Here is a 20,237-nt window from a genome sequence, read left to right on the forward strand (position 1 = left end):
TCACTTTCTGCCATAAGGGTGGTGTCATCTGCATATCTGAGGTTATTGATATTCCTCCCAGCAATCTTGATTCCAGCTTGTGCTTCATCCAGCTCGGCCTTTTCCATGATGTATTCTGCATATAGGGCTTCCCTCATAGCTCAGTTGGTAAACAATCTGCCTGTAGTGCAGGAGACCCGGGTTCAGTTCCTAGGTCAGGAAGATTCCCCGGAGAAGAAAATGTCAACCCCCTCCAGTATTCTTGCCTGTAGAATCCCATGGACAGAGGAGCCTGGTAGGCTACAGTCCATGGGGTCGCAAGAGTCAGACATGACTTAGGGACTCAACCACCACCATTCGGCATATAAGTTAAATAAGCAGGGTGATAATATACAGCCTTGATATACTCCTTTCCTGATTTGGAGTACAGTACAGCCATAAAAATAATAAAATAATTATTAAAAGTGAAGTTGATATGTTGTATTTTCATTCAGTTCAAGAATTTTTTTTTTTTGGCAAAGAGGCATGCAGTATTTTAGTTCCCCCACCAGGAATCAAACCCTCACCCTCTGCAGTGGAAGCGCAGAATCTTAACCATTAGACCCCCGGGGAAGTCCTCCATCTTTTTTTTTTTTTTGTAAGGTTATGTAAAGCACCAAATACACAGTATGCTGCTCCACACAGCCTGGAGGGAATGATTGGGCGCCCCCTAGGGCTCAGTGTGACGTGGTGGCCCTCCACGTAGCACAGGAGGAAAAACTTAGCTGTGCTCCACTAAGGTGTCATTAACACCCTCTCAGGGAGAACAGGTTTCAAGTGCTTTTTAAAACTTTTTTCCTCCTTACTAACTATGTTGCAATTCGTGATTTTTCTACAATGACGTGCATGCTAAGTCGTTTCGGTCGTGTCCAACTCTTTGCGACCCCGTGGACTGTATAGCCCACCAGGCTCCCCTGTCCATGGGATTCTCCAGGCAAGAATACTAGAGTGGGCTGCCATTTCCTCCTCCAGGGGATTTTCCTGACCCAGGGATCAAACCTGTATTTCCTGTGGCTTCTGCATTGCAGGCGGATTCTTTAGTGATATGAGCCACCTGGAAGCCCTCAAAAAGCAACCCATTCTTGCGACCGTGACAGGACTCGAACCTGTAATCTTCTGATCCGAAGTCAGACGCCTTATCCATTAGGCCACACGGCCACTGACAATTACAAGACAGTGATTTTGTAACAAGAAAAAAATGTAATGGAAAGAGCCTGCTGAAGTGTTTTTGGTGTACTGAAAATTTACAGAATGTCTATCTTTCCACAACAACAACAAAAATTTCCAAGCATATGGAGGAAATTCCCTCGTGGTTCAGTGGTTAAGACTCTGAGCTTCCAATGCAAGCAGCATGGGTTCAACCCCTGGTCAAGGTGCAAAGATTCTGCATGCTGCTCGGCAGAGCAATATATATTGAGTTGGCCAAAAATTCATTTGGGCTTTTCTATAAGATGGTACAGAAATATCCAAACAAACTTTTTGGCCAGCTCGGTAAAATAAAACGAAAAGTGCACTGAACCTTAAAGTGTAGTGTTATGATTCTGAATAATTATAACTGGATATAACTGTAAGCAGCCCCAGCCCAAGGCTTTTATTACATATGAAAAACAAATGGGGGGAGAGAGGGGCAACAGACAGGGGTAAGGGACTGAGGTTCAAACTACTGATACTATGTATAAAATAAGTAAGGTCCAGGATGTATTGTACAGCTCGGGGGAAATATAGCCAATATTTGATAATAACTTTAAATTGAATAAATCTGTAAGTTTTGAAGCTCTATGCTGTATACCTGAAACTGATATCACATTGTAAATCAACTACATACCTCTATTTTTCTTTAAAATGATGGGCTGGTACTCAGATTATCTTATTCTTTAAAATGCCTCTTTCTTCTCTTTTGTCTGCTCTCCCTACTCCACCTTCAGGGTTTTACCTTGCGGTCTTTGACCCAAATGGCAAATGTAGTTTAATGACTCTCTCAGTGAAAAAATAAGAAAAAGATAAAAAAGGATGCTTTCGAAAGCTCATGATGCAATCACAAGGATCCACCCAGGTGGACTGTCTGCACAAAGGCACATGAACTTGTTCTGGCCCAGGGGGTTAGTCACTGACCAAGGAAAATTCATGACTTTCTTTGCACTGGCCCCAGTGAGCATTGCTCCCAGGTAGAAGTGACAGGAAGTAATATGTATACAAACTTTCCCCCAAAAGAGTCCCTGGGGTGAGAGAGGAGAGGGTGGGACAAATTGAGAGTAATGTTGACATACATACACTATCATGTTTAAAATAGATAGCTAGTGGGAAGCTGCTGTATAACACAGGGAATTCAGCTGAGTGATCTGTGATGACCTAGAAGGGCGGCAATAGAGGAAAGAGTGGGAGAGAGACTCCAGAGGGAGCGGATGTGCTGTTCTGTGCTAAGCTGCTTCAGTCGTGTCTTACTCTTTGTGACCCTATGGACTGTAGCCCGCCAGGCTCCCCTGTCCATGGGATTCTCCAGACAAGAATATTGGAGTGGGTTGCCATGCCCTCCTCCAGGGGATCTTTGTGACCCAGGGGTTGAACTCATGTCTCTTTCGTCTACTGCATTGGCAGATGTATTCTTTAGCACTAGCGCCACCTGGGAAGCCCAGATATATACATACTTATTGCCTACTCTTGTTGTACAGCAGAAACTAACAAAACGTTCTAAAGCAATTATACTCCAACTAAAACTAAATTTTAAAAAATTACCTTGTGTACCTATAAAAAGAAAGAGTCCTGTTTTCTTGAGGGGTGTGGTGAGGGTTACTAGAATTTTCAAAGGGCCCGCCAAAATGAGGGGTAGGGCACCAGCCTTCAGGCTAAACAGACTTGGATTTGCAATTCTAACCAGGTTGATTCCTAGCTGGTTGACCCTGTGCAAGACTCTCCTAACCTATCAGGGACCTCAGTTTCTGCATCTGTGAAATGGAGGTAAGAATGCCGATTTTCTGGGGCTGATCTGAGGATGAAATGAGGAGATAAATAAATGCAAAATGCTCAGCAATATCATATGACTCAGGGGACCTCCCTGGTGACTCAAGCAGTAAAGAATCTGCCTGCAATTCAGGAGCTGCAGGTTTGATCCCTGGGTCAGGAAGATCCCCTGGAGGAGGAAACGGTAACCCACTCCAGTATTCTTGACTGGAGGATCCCATGGACATAGGAGCCTGGTGGGCTACAGTCCATGGGATTGCAAAGAATCGGACACAACTGAAGTGACTTAGCATGCATGCATTCCTCATAAGACTCGTGTGTGCAGCAAACTGTATTGTATAAAATAAAGTATTCATTCAACGAATGTGTTTGTCATATAAATGCTAGGGTGGATGAAACTGAGCAGCCCCTGCTCTGTGGAGCTTATAGATAAGTGGAACAGATAGTCATGGTGTAACCACATGAATAAAGAAGTACAAATTACACCAAATACTGAGAAGGAAAAGTCCAGAGAACTAAGAGAACATGTAACCAGGACCACCTAATCTAGTCACTTTTTAGCCCAGATGAAGTTACTACAGACATCATAGACTTTTTGTTTTTCACTCAAAGATAAGAGACTTCTTCACATGAACAATATGCTGAACATTTTGCAAAGAACTTTTCATAGTTGAGATTTTCATGTGGTCTAAACAGAGAAGATGATGCTCATTTAACAGAAATTAAAACTAAGGTATAGAGAGGTTATGTAACTTCCTTAAGGCCAGATAACTCATTGAGGGCAAACCCAGAGATCAGATAAAACCCAGAGGTCCTTTGCTTCCACATCTATTGCTTTTTCAGTATCTCATTTTTTAAAAATTCTGAAATATAGCCTGTTTTCTTCTTTTGAAAATGTTGAAATATATAGTTTATTTACAAAAAGCATGGGAAAATATATGTGCATGGTTTAAAGAAAACCTATGTAACTACTACTCAGTCCAAGGAACAGAATTTAACATAGCCCTAAAGTTCTTTTACATATTCTTCCCCAGAAGCAATTCCTATGCTAATCATTTAACAACTCCTTTGTTAACCATTCATTCTTTTACCTTTTAAGAGTCTTTATCAAGTATGCATCTCAACAATATTATTGCTTGTTATTAATAAAATACTAATATTTATTATTAATAAAATATCATTGCTTGTTTATAAATGGTATCCTAGTTTATGTTTTCTTCTATAACTTGCTTCTTCTTTTCAATGTTTTGTTTTTGAGATTATTCATATTGATGATGCCTATACCTCATTTTTAAAGATAAGTAATATTCCATTGTGTGGTTACACCACAGCTTATTTGTGCACTCTTAGGTTAATAAGAACTTGGATCATTTCAGTGTTTTTCTGTTACAGTTCTTCTTTTTCCTTTGAAAGATGACAGCTCAGTCTAAATCTAACTTTCTGGTTCCTTCCAGTTCACTCCAGGACTTAATGCTGTACTATGCAGTAATAAAACCAAATGTAATGGTGGACTATAAAATCTGTAAGTATCTACTATATTGTTTTAATATTTGTGACTGTAGTAAAACACACATAACAGGGGATTCCCTGGTGATCCAGTGGTTAGGACACTGTGCTTCCACTGTAGGAGGCACGGATTCGATCCCTGGTCAGGGAACTAAGATCCCACATGCCTCTCAGCTCAGCAAAAGAAAAAAACACAAAAAACACCACACACGCACAACATAAAATTTACCATCATAACTACTTTTTTTCATCTGAAGTACTTTTAAGTTCAGCGGTGTTAAGTACATTCACACTGTTGTACAATCCTCTCCAGACCTCTTACAGCCATTCTTGTATATATCATCTGGGGCACAAGGGCAGGATTTTTCTCTAGGGCATGTCCTTGGGTGGAATCACATGGGTTTGCATATGTCCGACTTTATCAGTTAAGGTCAGGCTTTTTTTCAAAATGTTTGCATCAACTTATACTCCCATAGGCATTTACTTTTGCTTTAAGTATTACATTCAAATATTAAATTTTATTTTTAAGTTCCAACACAAAAAGATCAAAAAGACAATACAATGAAAAAAATCTCTGTCCCCTAATCATCTAATTGTCTCCCCAGAGATAATCAAAATTTCCAGTTTCTGGTGAGCACCCTTCCAGAAATATGTTTTTGCATATATTTCCCCCTTTTACAACAACTTGTAGCATCCTATACATACTTTCTGAAGCTTGTTTGTTTCTCTTAACAAACATTATAGGCAATATAATTTGTTGGTCTCTGGAGCAGATAGCCTGGATTCATATCCAGCTTCATGCTAAACTCATGGTGATTTTGATTAGGTCATTTAATCTCTCTGTGTCTTATATTACTTATCTGTAAAATGTGGAAGGAATCCTAACTTATAAGGTCTTTATGATAATTAAATTAGTTAATATATGTAGAGCATTTAGAATCCTGCCTTTTAGAACTGTAACTATTGTCAGCATAATCATATCAATGCTTTCTCATTCTTTTTTATGGCTGTCTTACAGTCCATTATATAAATGTATTATCACGATTTATTTTAATCATAATTGATAAACATTTAAGTTGTTCAGGTATGTTTATAGCACAGCAATAAATATCATTTCCCACTCACATAGGTGAATATATCTCAAAGATAAACTTCTAGAATAGAACTGCTGGGTCAAAGGTATTTAGTGCAGCTATCATTTTAACGGATATTGACAAGCTTTCCTTTATGAATATACTACACACTCTCATATATACTAACTTAAGGGATATAAAAAATTTAGAAGAGCCATAGGTAAAGCTACTTTACTGTTCAGATGAGTCAGCTGATGCCAAGAGAGAGGAAGTGACTGGCACAGGTTTAGTGGTGGAAATAGCACCAAAACCCTCGCAGGTGTCTGGATTTAAGAGTCCTAAAACTCTTTATTTATACTGAACTGAACTGAAAACGCTTTATAAAGTCCTTGTTTTTCAGTCGCTGTGTTTAGTCGCTCAGTCGTGTCCAACTAAGTCCTCCTTAACATTTCATTATGTTGATGCTGCAGTTTGCTTACATAGTGGTAGTAACTTAATATCAAATTTCTCATATTCGTTCCGATTTTCCCCCTGGACTATTTTTCTACCCTGAAGTGATCATGTGTGCTACCAAGTGACCCTTGGACAAATCTGACCGGCTTGAGGTTGACCAAGTGACCGATCTGCCCTCTTCTTTGAAAATGCTGGACTTGGTAAACTGTCTCCAGGGAATCAGAGTTCCGCCAACCACTCCTAAGAGATCATTTAAATTACATCAAGGGAAATGAACCAAAGCACTTGCTCAGTAATCTTGCCGAGACCAATTTCGCAAGCTGGTGGTTGATTTGTAGTACATCTTTTAGACCAAAGGAAGCCCGCCCCTCCGTGGCGAAGCCGTCATTGGCTGGTACAGCTGTCAATCACCAGCGAGATAACTACGGAGAGGCCGGCGGCTCCTCCCTCAGGACGTCCTGGAGCGCGTGGTGTGGCGGCAGTTGGGCTACTCGAGTCGTGCCAGAGTCTCTGCGGTGATGTCGTTTCGCCTTACTAACTGGAGTGGAAAGTAAAAGGGACCTCTCCTCCTCCATCCTTTTTCCCCTCCCTGCCGGGCAGGCGTAATGGCGGAAGTCGCGGCGACTGGCGCCGGCGGAGAGGCTATGGCGGCAGTGGCTGCAGGGGAAGGCTCCTCGGGCCCGGTGGGCTTGCCTGTAGGGCGGGGCTTCTCGAGCTACCGGCCCTTCGAGCCCCAGGCTTTGGGTCTCAGCCCGAGCTGGCGGCTCACCGGCTTCTCTGGCATGAAGGGCTGAGGCTGCAAGGTCCCCCAGGAGACGCTGCTCAAACTCCTGGCGGGACTGACGCGACCGGAGGTGCTGCCCGCCCCGGTCCGGGGCCTGGTCGGAGGCCTTGAAGAGACGGCCCAGGAAGCCGGTCTGCCGGTGAGGGCGGAACCCAGCCCTCCCTTCCCCACCCTGGGCATTGGGATGGACTCCTGCGTCATACCCCTGAGACATGGGGGCCTGTCCCTGGTGCAGACCACCGACTTCTTTTACCCCCTGGTGGAAGATCCCTACATGATGGGACGCATCGCGTGTGCCAATGTACTGAGTGACCTCTACGCCATGGGCATTACTGAGTGTGATAACATGTTGATGCTACTCAGCGTCAGCCAGAGTATGCCTGAGGAGGAGCGAGAAAAGATAACACCACTCATGATCAAAGGCTTTCGGGATGCTGCCGAGGAAGGAGGGACTGCAGTGACTGGTGGGCAAACAGTGGTAAACCCTTGGATTATCATTGGTGGAGTTGCCACTGTGGTATGTCAACCAAATGAATTCATCCTGCCTGACAGCGCCGTTGTTGGGGATGTGCTCGTGTTAACTAAACCCTTAGGAACCCAGGTTGCTGTCAATGCCCACCAATGGCTGGATAATCCTGAACGATGGAATAAGATAAAGATGGTGGTCTCCAGAGAAGAGGTAGAGCTGGGTTATCAGGAAGCCATGTTCAACATGGCTACCCTCAATAGAATTGCTGCCGGACTGATGCACACATTTAATGCCCATGCAGCCACAGATATCACCGGCTTTGGCATTCTGGGTCATTCTCAGAACCTTGCACGACAACAAAGAAATGAGGTCTCCTTTGTCATTCATAATCTGCCCATCATTGCCAAGATGGCTGCCATCAGCAAGGCCAGCGGGCGCTTCGGTCTCCTGCAAGGAACCTCAGCAGAAACTTCCGGGGGTCTACTGATTTGTCTGCCAAGAGAACAGGCAGCTCGCTTTTGTTCAGAAATCAAATCTTCAAAGTATGGAGAGGGTCATCAAGCCTGGATCGTCGGTATTGTAGAAAAGGGAAACCGGACAGCCCGGATCATTGACAAGCCTCGCGTTATTGAGGTCCTTCCCCGTGGGGCCACTGTTACTTCTCTTGCTCCTGAGAACTCCAGTGCTGCCTCTGAGTCTAGCTTGTGAGATGGAACAGCAGAAGTTGTTTGGACTGTACAGCCTTTGTACACAAGCATGGACCATTCGCTAGAGTTGATTTTAGGAAGAAATTTCCAAAGAAGGCTGCCAGCATAGTAGTTCCAGCTGCTCTTCCTAGGTAATTTGAATCAGCCCATCAAAAGCTGCACATTCCAAGGCCAGAAGTAACATTTTGGACTTCTGGAGGGTCGGGGGTGTATATTTGGTCATTTCTTGAGTGAAAACATCAGAAAACCCCCTGTTTCTTCTTTCCAAGAGCAAGAGGAGATTACTCAGGTTTGAGATATTTTTCTTTGCACGGTGTTAGTTGATTTCTGCATAGGGAGTGAGATTATTTATTAAAATTACACCAAAAATGCAAAATGAAAAACATTTAGATCAGAAACAAGTTTGGACCAATACTGTTGATAAATTGAAATTGTTATGAAAGATTTAAATGCAATGTCAAATTCTTATTAGATTACTCTGAAACACTGACTCTTTCCTACTCTGGACAAGAATTGAGCAGCTTGTCCAATGACTGGGAAAGGAGGACCTCCAACCACCTTACTTGGTCTCTGTTAATGATGTCTCTCTCTAAACCCCTTTAAGGACTGGGAGAGGCAGACCAAACCCTAGAGCCCAGGCCTTGGTGGACATGAAGATGTTAAATCTTGTGTTGAAAATTCCTGGTGATTTCATCAATAAAACGATTTCTAGTTAAATAATTTTGTTGAAAATTCTTCTGGCGAATGTTTGTATCTTTGGAATTATTCATCTTTTACAGTTTTATAAAATGAACCAACTGATAACATTTGGTGTTGACAGCAAAGGGTCATGAACAGTCATAAATCCCAAGGCCTAGAGAGTGAGAGAGGAAATGGCAAAGGAAAGGTGTCAGCATTCTTGGAAGATGGAAAGTGGGTGTAAGAGGGGTAATTGACTTAGAACAGAGGAAGCCAAAGTATAAATGTCTTCAGAGGGACTTTCCTGGTTGTCCAATGGTTAGACTCCAAACTTCCACTGCAGGGGGGATGGATTCCATCCCTGGTTGGGGAACTTAGACCCCACATGCTGTGAGGTGTTCAGACACGCTCAGTCGTGTCTGACTCTGCAACTCCATGGACTGCAGCATGCCAGGCTTCCCTGTCCATCACCAACTCCCAGAGCTTGCTCAAGCTCCTATCTATCGAGTCGGTGATGCCACCCAACTATCTTATCCTCTGTCATCCCCTTCTCCCGCCTTCAATCTTTCCCAACATCAGGGTCTTTTCCAATGAGTCAGTTCTTCCTATCAGGTGGCCAAAGTATTGGAGCTTCAGTTTCAGCATCAGTCCTTCCAATGAATATTCAGCACTGATTTCCTTTAGGATTGATTGGTTTGATCTCCTTGCAGTCCAAGGAACTCAACAGTCTTCTCCAACACCACAGTTCAAAAGTTGCAAGGTGTAGCCCCCCTAAAAAAATGCATTCAGAGTTGGGGAACACTTAAGAAGCAAAGAGACAAAGATATTGGTTAAAAATTTATGCACAGGGTAATTAGATCTTCACAGTTCTCAAGCTTCTCCCCACACCGTGTCATACAGCCACATGACTGCCTCTCACCTCTGTAGGTAAAGGGCAGTTTGGTCTCTGGGAAATGTGAATTTAAAAAGCACTATAAAGTCAGGCAATCAGCAGAGCAGAGGACAGGGAGCCTCACCAAAAGCAAGAATAAAGACAAAAATGAGATTGTCCAGTCCGCTGTCTCAGCTTCGCTATTATAAACACTGGGAAGCTTATATTGCCCCTGCCTGGCACAGGTGGAAGGTACTTCTCTGGAGAAAATAAATCTGCCCAGGATAAAAAAAAAACCTATAAATACAAACATTTAGGGAGCCCCCAGTGAAAATCCCTGTACCCGGAAGCCTCCCAGTTGGAAAGCTTCACTTAAAAACATTCTTTTTAATGCCTCATTGTCAAATAGGAGCATTAAAGGCTCACCAGACATTTGAGGCAAGTTCCAACTGGAAAGAAGTCAAAGTAAACAAGCGAAAAAGAAAAAAAAAAGACTCTTTTAAAAAAGAGACTATACAGGGAGCAAAAGAAAAAAAAAAGGAATAAAAGAAGATAAAGCAGCCATTGAAATAAGAGAGCAAAGCACTTACAATGTAAAAATACGCTAAAAATCTTTAAATTCAGTAGTTTTTGTTGTCATTTATTTGGCTGCACCGTAAGACATAAGGGATCTTAGTTCCCCAATCAGGGATTGGAAGCTTGGAGTCTTAACCACTGGACCACCAGGGAAGTAGAAGATTTAGAAGGTAAAGCTGACATTTATCAGAAAGGAGAACAAAATAAAAAGATGCACAATGAAGGGGGAAAACAGGAAAATCAGAGATGGGCCAGGATGTTTAACATATAAGAAGAGTTCCAGAAAGAGGTAATAAAGCATGTGAAAGGAAGAAAACAAAGAATTACACAAGAAAGTTTTCTGAAATTTAAAAGTTGTGTCTGCAATGTATGGCAAAACCAACCAATATAATATTGTAAAATAATTAGCCTCCAATAAAAATTAAAAAGAATAAAGTATCTAAACCAAAAAAAAAAAGTGTCTGTTACATGCCTTTTGAGTTCCCAGCACTGGGAGTGGAAAAAGGTCTACATTCATTTTATTACTAACTATTGTTAAAATACCACAGATTAAAAGACCATAATAAAATACAAATGCTTATGTAATACTCTTTGCCAGGCACTGTTCTAAGTGCTTTTATATGTACTAACTTCTATAAACTTCCAACAACCCCATTTTGCAAATGAGGAAGCTGAGGTGCAAGGAGATTGAGAAATTTGGTCAAGATTGCACTGGCAGTCTACTAACTAAACAGCCTGGTTCTAAAGTCCATGCTTCCAATCATGATGAGGTCCTAAAGCTTCTGGGAGGAGAGGAGATCACAAAGGTTTGGTATCAGACTTCTCAGCAGCTAAAAGACAATAAGAAAGTGCTTCCAAAATTCGGAGGGTAAGTGATTTTCTCTGTGTAATTCTATAGCCATGATTTGTTTTTTTTTCAAACAAATAGCCTAAGGATAGTTTTTAGATGTGCAAGGTATTGAAGCGTTTTCATCTCATTCACTCTTTCTCAAGAAACTACTGGAAGATGTGCTCCACCAAAATAATGGAGCAAACAGAGAAAGAGGAAAAGTACGGGGTCCAAGAAATGCAACCCAGCACAGGTGAAAGGTGAAGGGAGCTCTCAAGGTAAGAGCTGTCCACCAGGCACAGAGAAGAAGCAGCTCATGCTGGAGCAGAAGCTTGGAAGGCTTCTAGGAAAAGGAAAATGGAATTGATAGAGTTTTGATATGTTTAATTGTGTGAAAAGTTGTATTGGAAGGTAATCGGAAGATGTAATAAGAATTAGTGATAATTACATAGGAAATTGGGGCTTCTCCAGTGGCTCAGCAGTCAAGAATCCATCTGCAATGCAGGCAACGCAGGTTCAATCCCTGGCTTGGGAAGATCGTCTGGAGAAGGATATGGCAACTCATTCCAATACTGTTGCCTGGAGAGTCCCATGGACAGAGGTGCCCATCAGGCTGCAGTCCATGGGGTTGCAAAAGTCAGGCTCAACTGAGCAACTAAACAACAGCAATAGCAACATAGAAAATTAGCAAATTAAAAAAAAAAACTGAGGCAGTTATCAACTCTAGCCAAAAATAAAATATAATCTAACAATGATAAATAGATAAATTCAATCAGGTTTTCTCAGAGCTCAAAGCTCTCAAATTACTTTCCACAAAACCCCTGCTTCATCTCAAGGCACTTCATCTCACTGCACACTCACTGCCTTTCTCACTGAACTCTAGCCCATTAGCCTTTCTGTGGTGCTTCAAACAAATCGAGATCCTTTGTTCTCCATCTCTCTGTCCAACTGGCTAACTCTCAGTCCTAGCTCAGTTAGAATAAAACCTCTTCATAAAAGCCCTCTCTGACCTCAGCCAACACCCAGCAACTCCAACTCATCATCCTACTTATTAGCTTTCCCGTGTCTGCATGCTGTTGCTTGTCCTGTCCAACTCTTTGCGACCCAATGGACTGTAGCCCACCAGACTCCTCAGTCCATGGGATTCTCCCAGGGAGAATACTGGAGTGGGTTGCCATACCTTCTTTCAGGGGATCTTCCTGACCCAGGGGTCAAAACCATGTCTCCTGAATTGCAGGCAGATTCTTTACTGCTGAGTTACCAGGGAAGCCCTTTCTTGGCTTCTTAGATATTTTGTTTTTTTATTTGGCCACGCCAGGTCTTAGTTTGAGGTATGTGGAATCTAGTTACCCAACCACGGATCAAACTCAAGGCCCCTGCATTTGGAGTTCAGAGTCTCATCCACTGGATTATCAGGAAAGTCCCTTTCTGCAAGTGTGTAAGCTTCAAGATGGCAGAAGACGTTCTATATCCCCAGCACTTATAACAGTGTCTGGCCCACAGTTAATGCTCAGGATATACTGAATCAATGAGTGAGTGAGTGAGACACACTAGGGACTCCAGCACCCTCTGTTTTCACACTTTCCTTGCTCTTAGTGTCTCCCAGTGGTGGAAGTTGGTACCACCAATCTCTCAAGACAAGGCTTTGGATAAGAAATTTGGGCCTTGGTTCTGCTTATCTATGAACACAACTCTCTAACTGGTTTATTTTCTTGCTTGAGCTGGGCAGTAGAAAAGGGCAGGAAAACAATTGGATGCTTCCCTGGCCTGGGTCCTCCTAGTTAACCTAGGAAGGGTTAGGGGGTTGGACGCGAGGTAGGCATGGGCAGGGCCTTGACTAGGGCCTGGGCAGCAAAGTGGAAGTAGCAGGTAATGGGAGGGGACGGGCCTGGGGTGGAAATCAGAACAGAATCACAGGCATAAATGGAGGTGTACCAAAGGTGAAGGAGGACATCCCTGGTGGTCCAGTGGTTAAGAATCCTCCTGCCAATGCAGGGGACATGGGTTCAATCCCTGCTCTGGGAAGATTTCACATGCCACAGGGCAACTAAGCCTATGGGACACAACTACTGAGCCTGCATACCCTACAGCCTGTGCTCCACAACTAGAGAAACCACAGCGATGAGAAGCCTGCACGCTGCAACTGGAGAATAACCCCTGAGGGTAGCAATGAAGACCCAACACAGCCAAAAATAAATAATAATAAAGAAAAAGAAAAAGTTTTTCTTAAAAGGTGATGGAGAGGAAGAAAAAGGGAGCCAAAGAAAAACAGAAAAAGAGGAAATTGAAAGTAGAGAGGAAGCTGAAGAGGAGGGACAGAAAGAAGGACAGAAGGAAAGGCAGTGCCAGGTGACCTCAGCAGATACTCAGGCACATGTGAGCTGCCTCCTTTACTCCTTGCTGAAGAGCACTGGGGAACTCTGGGAAGCTTCAGCCTTCACCCTTCTGGATGATCTCAAGTCTCCAGACCTCTCTGGGTCTCAGTTTCCTCATTTGTAAAATAGACACAGCCAAACTCACCTATGGCAGGCAAGTCATGGAGGGGATCCCATGAGATACCCTCCTCTAAATGTATGTATAGATCAACTGAAGTACCAGGTCCTGGGAAACAAAAGCCTGACACTGCTTTTGTTATCCAGGAGACTGGACTGAGGGTGGATCTAGAACAGGGTCACCAATCTCCCCCAAATTAAAGTAAGAAGTGCTAAGTGCCATGGCAATAAGAGTGAAGGAAGTACTATATAAAACCAAATTCTGTCCTTTTGGAGGAAGTTTCAGAAGGCTTCCTAGAGGAGGCTTTGAAGCAGGGCTGTACAGAAAGGGTGGAATTTGGATTTGGATCTGCAGAGAACAGGGATGGGCATTCCAAAAGAAGGGGAGTGGGTGAGCAAAGGCAGGGAGAGTGGATTTCAGCCTGTGTGTAGGTGGATATGGCCAGATAAATAGATTGGTGAAGGACTTCTAAGGGGGTTGGGGACTCTCTGGCCTGATAGGGCTAGGCTGGAGTTTCTGAAAAAGGCTCTGTTATGACTGCCCCTGAAAAATTTATACATGTGCATGCTCAGTCACTCAGTTGTGTCTGACTGGTTGTGACCCCATGGACTACAGCCTGCCAGAATCCTCTGTCCACGAGATTCTCCAGGCAAGAATACTGGAGCAGGTTGCCGTGTCCTCCTTCATGGGATCTTCTTGACCCAGGGATCGAACCCATGTCTCTTGCACTGGCAGGCAGATTCTTTACCACTGTACCAACTGGGAAGCCCATTTTAATTATAGCAATACTCTTTCTCCCATTCCCAAGTTCAAAACCAATAAGGCCTACGGATCTACCTCCAATAAGAACAGCACTGGGAATTCCTTGGCAATCCAGTGGTTAGGACTCTCCGAGTTTTCATTGCCAAGGGCCCCGGTTCCCTGGTGAGGGAACTAAGATACCACAAACTGCTTAGTGAAGCAAAAAAAGAAAAGAAAACAGAACTGAAATAGATTATTGGGACCCAGCCATGGACTAAATACATATTGCCCCGGTCCTCCTAGTACACATATGAAGTGTCCTTGGAGGCCACCTAGGCCAGATCCCCACTATATAGATACGGAAATCAAGGCTCAGAGAAGAGAAACAGTCTTCCCAAGGGCCTTGGCAGGTAGGTTCCCAATCAGTCACCTGAGTCCTAGTTTCCCATCGCTCTCTGTTGTCTCTGGGACCTCTGACTGGCCCAGGTTCCCCTACCCTGATACCACCTTCGCAGTTTACAGGCCTTTGCTGCTTTGTTCTCCAGCTGCCGCGGCCACTCTTCCACTCCAAGGTTTCCCAGAGAGCCTTACTGAGACCAGTTGCAACTGTTTGGCTCTAGTGGGGAAGGTGGCCAAACTCTTGAGTGGTACAAGGGTGTATGTGTGCATTTACATGAGTGCCTGTTCCAGTAAAAACAAAGTTCCGCCACTCTGTCATTAAACATTTATCAGCAGGCAATGGAGAAATACCTTTGTTTGTTTGTTTGTTTGAGCTGCGCTGCCCAGCACGCTATATCTTAATTTCCTGACCAGGGGTGAACCCAGGCCCCCTGCAGTGGAAGCAGACTGGACTGCTGGAGAAGTCCCGGTTGGTCTTTAGAGGATGATGCCGTGGGAGCAAAGAACTTGGATGTCCCTGCAGGATGCTTTGGAAGAGCTTTCCAGCTCTGCCAGGGAACCTCCTGAGGGGTGGGGTGGGGGATGGGCAGAGGCAATCTCAGTGAGAGTGCCTCCTCCTTCAGATCAGTCTCCAAGGACCATTTGACCTGTGAACTCTAGAAGTCCTGAAAACCTGATTCTTAAAAAATCTGCAATACAGAGGACTCCCAAGAAAGTTGCTCCCCAAGTGGTATTTTATATTCCAGTAAGAGTTTGTCTTCAGGCTAGTGAAGCTGGGCTTCCCAGGTGGCACTAGTGGTAAAGAATCCGCCTGCTAGTGGAGGAGACACAAGAGATGAGGGTTCGACCTTTGGGTCAGGGAAGATCCCCTGGTGTAGAAAATTGCAGTCCACTCCAGTATTCTTGCCTGGAGAATTCCATGGGCAGAGGAGCCTGGTGGGCTACAGTCCATGGGGCAGCAAAGTCAGACGTGACTGAGCACACACACAGCTGGAGAAGCTTAGTAAACACCAAGGAAGGTGCTAGGGGTGGGTGGCACTTGGCTCCTGAAACTTTCAGTACCCAGATTCGTAAGGCAGCTCAATGCTCCAAACTTCAGACCTATACATCCACCTACCTGCTGGACACTGCCTGGATGTTTTGCCTAGATCTCAGACTCAACCTGTCCCAAACTGAATTCAGTATTTTCCCTCCTACACAACTTCCAGGTCATCTATGTCCTCATTTCAGCAAATGACAAAACTATTCATCTATTTACTCAAGCCAGAAACCTAGGAGTTACCCAGGACACCCTCATATCTCCTACCTCCCATATCTAAATTCCATGTTGCCTAATCCAGTAGCAAATTCTGTGCTCTCATTTTACCCAGCTGCTCAGCCGCATCAGATGTCCACTTACTCTGGAATACTTTCCTCTCTTAGTGTCTATAACTTCACACTCCATCAATTTTCCTCCTACCTCACCTTCTCTTCTCTTGTTGCTGAGTCGCTCAGTCATGTCTGACTCTGCGACCCATGGACTGTAGCCTTCCAGGCTCCTCTGTCCATGGGATTTCCCAGGCAAGAATACTGGAGTGGGTTGCCATTTCCTCTTCGAGGAGATCTTCCCAAACCAGGGATCAATCCCTCATCTCCCACATTGGCAAGTGGATTCTTTACCAATGAGCCACCAGGGAAGCCCTTTTCTTCTCTTCTGCTCAACTGCTAAATGTCAGAGTACCCCAAATCTTAGTCTTGCCTACCTAGATTATTGTACTAGTTATTCTTCTCAAATTCCCTAACTTTAAGTAGTGTTTAAATGACAGAGACTACCAAATCTCAATCTTCAGCCCTGATCTTACCTCTAACCCTTAGGCTCATAAATCCACCTGCCAACTTGATATGGGTCTTCCCTTGCTTTGTCCTAAACCACACTTCTGATGCCTCTTGTGTTCAATCCTGCATCTCATCTTCCTCATCCCAGTATTAGTCACCATCCATCCACCAAGCTGCTCAACACTCAAAACCTGCAAGCTATGCTTGATTCCACCCTTTCCCCCATCTCACTAGTTCAAAACCAACAAAACCTATAAGTCTATCTCCAAGATAGGCATCTACTTCCTTTCATCTTCACCCACCATCAGCCCAGGACAATTCATCAACATCCCTTGCCGGAAAACTGCAGTAACTCATCTTCCTGCTTCTTACTCTTGTCCTCCTCTGGTTCATTCTTTTCAAAAGTATTTGTTTATTTATTTTTGGCTGCACTGATTCTCTGTGAGGGCTTTCTCTAGTTGTGAGTGGGGGCTACACCCTAGTTGCCATATGAGAGCTTCTCACTGCAGTGACTTCTCTTGTTGTGGGGCATGGGCTCTAGGGCATGTGGGCTTCAACTCAGTAGTCATGGTACACTGGCTTAGTTGTTACCAGACAGTGGAATCTCCCTGGATCAGGGATCGACCTCGTGTCTCCTGCATTGGCAGACAGACGCCACCTTATCTTCTTATCCACAGCTGCTGCTGCTGCTGCTGCTGCTGCTAAGTCACTTCAGTCGTGTCCGACTCTGTGTGACTCCATAGACGGAAGCCCACCAGGCATCCCCGTCCCCGGGATTCTCTAGGCAAGAACACTGGAGTGGGTTGCCATTTCCTTCTCCAGTGTGTGAAAGTGAAAAGTGAAAGTGAAGTCGCCCAGTCGTGTCCGACCCTTAGCGACCCCACGGACTGCAGCCTACCAGGCTCCTCCATCCATGGGATTTTCCAGGCAAGAGTACTGGAGTGGCTTGCCATTGCCTTCTCCGCTTATCCACAGCACTACCAGGCAAGTCCCTCCTCCAGGTCATTCTTAACACAGCAGTAAGAGGGTTCAGAAATACAAAATATGGTCATATGGCTCCCCTGCCTAAAATCCTTCAAAAGGTTCCCACATACTTAAAATCCAAAATAAAATAAAATATGAAATAAAATCGATGGTTGACTGATCGGATCTCACTTTACTTCTCCAACACCACATCCCACCATTCTCCCCCTTGTATGTTCACTGCATTCCTGCCACACTGGAACTCTTTTTGCATTTAGAACATGCCAAGCCTTCCCTGCTTTAAGCACTGGTGTTCTCTCTACCTAGTACTCGATTCCCCTTGATTTTCCTTTAATGTTTTTAAAAAATATTTATTTGGCTGCGCCAGGTCTTAGTTGCAACATGCAGGATCTTTGATTGTCATTGCCACATTTAGGATATTTAATTGAGGCATCTGGGATATTTAATTGCAGCATGTGGGATCTAGTTTCCTGACCAGGGACCGAACGTGGGCCCCCTGCATTGAGTGTGCAGAGTCTTAGCCACTAGACCACCAAGGAAGTCCCCTATTCCCCTTAATTTATTAATAATTACTCAGGTTAAATGTCAATTTCTCAAAGACAAGTAACAAAAACAAAACCCTAAAGTGGTTTGACCAATAAAGGGATTTATTATCTTATATAACCAGAGTCTTAAATCAGGGCATGTCTGTAACCTGTTTTAAAATAAGTGTCTTGGCCCGGCTCCCGGCGGCGCAGACGCGAGAGACGCCCGGCTCCCGGCGGCGCAGAGGCGAGAGACGCCCGGCTCCCCGCGCAACCGACCACGTGCAGAATCGTGGCTGAGATGAGCTGCCCCGCACCCAGGGTTAGGGCGGTGGCCGAGAGGAGCTGTACCACGTCCAGGAGGCAGTGGCTGCTTGGGCACCGGAGGGCCGAGTGGAGCTGATCCACATTCAAAGCAGGAGGGGCGGCCTTGAGGAGATACCCCTCGTCCAAGGTAAGGTACAGCGGCTGCGCCTTGCTGGAGCAGCTGGGAAGAGATACTCCACGACCAAGTGGAATATAAGAATCCAGTGTTCTGGGGAGGAAGGAACAAGATGGCGGAGGGATAAGACGGCGAGACCACTTTCTTCCCCACAAATTCATCAAAAGAACATTTGAATGCGGAGTAAAGTCCACAAAACAACTTCTGAATATTGGCAGAGGACATCAGGCTCCCAGAAAAGCAGCCATTGTCTTCTAAAGGAAAGAGAAGAAATCAAGCTCCACCCACCAGAACACTGACACATGCCTCCCTAACCAGGGAACCCGGACAAGTCACCCGTCCAACCCCACACACAGCGAAGAAACTACATAATAAAGAGAACTCCACAAACTGCAAGAAGAGGGAAAGGCCACCCCAAGCAAAGCAATATAAGCAAGATGAAGAGGCAGAGAAATACCCAGCAAGTAAAGGAACAAGATAATTGCCCACCAACACAAACAAAAGAAGAAGATATAGGGAATCTACCTGATAAAGAATTTCAAATTTTGATGGTGAAAATGATTCAAAATCTTGAAAGCAAAATGGAGTTACAGATAAATAACCTGGAGAAAAGGATTGAGAAGATGGAAGAAAGATTTAATAAGGACTTAGAAGAAATAAAAAAGAGTCAATATACAATGAATAATGCAATAGATGAGATCAGAAACACTCTGGAGGGAACAAACAATAGAATAACAGAGGCAGAAGACAGGATTAGCGAACTAGAAGATAAAATTGTAGAAATAAATGAAACAGAGAGGAAAAAAGAAAAACGAATTAAAAGAAATGAGGACAATATTAGAGACCTCTGGGACAATGTTAAATGCTCCAACATTCGAATCATAGGAGTCCCAGAAGAAGAAGACAAAAAGAAAGACCATGAGAGAATACTTGAGGAGATAATAGTTGAAAACTTCCCTAAAATAGGGAAAGAAATAATCACCCAAGTCCAAGAAACCCAGAGAGTCCCCAACAGGATAAACCCAAGGCGAAATACTCCAAGACACATATTAATCAAATTAACAAAGATCAAACACAAAGAACAAATCTTAAAAGCAGCAAGGGAAAAGCAGCAAATAACACATAAGGGGATTCCCATAAGGATAACAGCTGATCTTTCAACAGAAACTCTTCAGGCCAGAAGGGAGTGGCAAGACATACTTAAAGTGATGAAAGAAAATACCCTACAGCCCAGATTATTATACCCAGCAAGGATCTCATTCAAATATGAAGGAGAAATCAAAAGCTTTACAGACAAGCAAAAGCTGAGGGAATTCAGCATCACCAAACCAGCTCTCCAACAAATGCTAAAGGATCTTCTCTAGACAGGAAACACAGAAAGAGTGTATAAACTTGAACCCAAAGTAATAAAGAAAATGGCTACGGGATCGTAGTTATCAATAATTACCTTAAACGTAAATGGGTTGAAATTTTCAAAAAGGCTAGGAAACAATTCTCATAGCCATCAATAGTTCAGTGTTGAGTTCATGAATAGTTTTTAAAGTTTGGGACAAACTGTAGTATTTGCTATTTGAAGTACTATTTGTAATTGGCATATTACGATGTAACATTGGTCTTCATTTCCAACTTAAAACGCCTAAAAATGCCTAACAGGTTTTTAGATTTGTGAATTTTAGTTGAAATGTATTTTACGATGTTACTAAACCTGCAGAAATATTGAAATATTTCAGAGAACTTATTCACTGTACATTTAATTTATTTTATTTATAAAAGTTATGAACTGTAGAAAGTTTTACTTGTTGGGTCAAATGCTTGTTGCATTTGAAGTGCTAGTTACAAGAAAATCAAATACCTTCAATGTATAAATGCTATTAAGTTTTTAAAGGACTCTGGAGTATAAGTAAGTTTGTTTAAAGA

General features: G+C 43.6%; 1 protein-coding gene and 1 non-coding gene across 2 annotated transcripts; one reads left to right on the forward strand and one right to left on the reverse strand.

Annotated features, from left to right (window-relative positions):
* Positions 1 to 1,103: 1,103 nt before the first annotated feature.
* Positions 1,104 to 1,176, reverse strand: TRNAR-UCG (transfer RNA arginine (anticodon UCG)). The gene has a single exon. It is a non-coding gene; the product is annotated as a tRNA-Arg (tRNA).
* Positions 1,177 to 6,436: 5,260 nt separating this feature from the next.
* SEPHS2 (selenophosphate synthetase 2) lies at positions 6,437 to 9,615 on the forward strand. The gene has a single exon (XM_055409858.2). The coding sequence runs from the start codon at positions 6,614 to 6,616 to the stop codon at positions 7,967 to 7,969; it is 1,356 nt and encodes a 451-aa protein (XP_055265833.2). The 5' UTR covers positions 6,437 to 6,613; the 3' UTR covers positions 7,970 to 9,615.
* Positions 9,616 to 20,237: the final 10,622 nt, after the last annotated feature.

Source organism: Moschus berezovskii, chromosome 27 (genome assembly GCF_049115385.1).
Source record: "Moschus berezovskii isolate FMDL1 chromosome 27, NW_MosBer_1.0, whole genome shotgun sequence".
NCBI lineage: Eukaryota > Metazoa > Chordata > Mammalia > Artiodactyla > Moschidae > Moschus > Moschus berezovskii.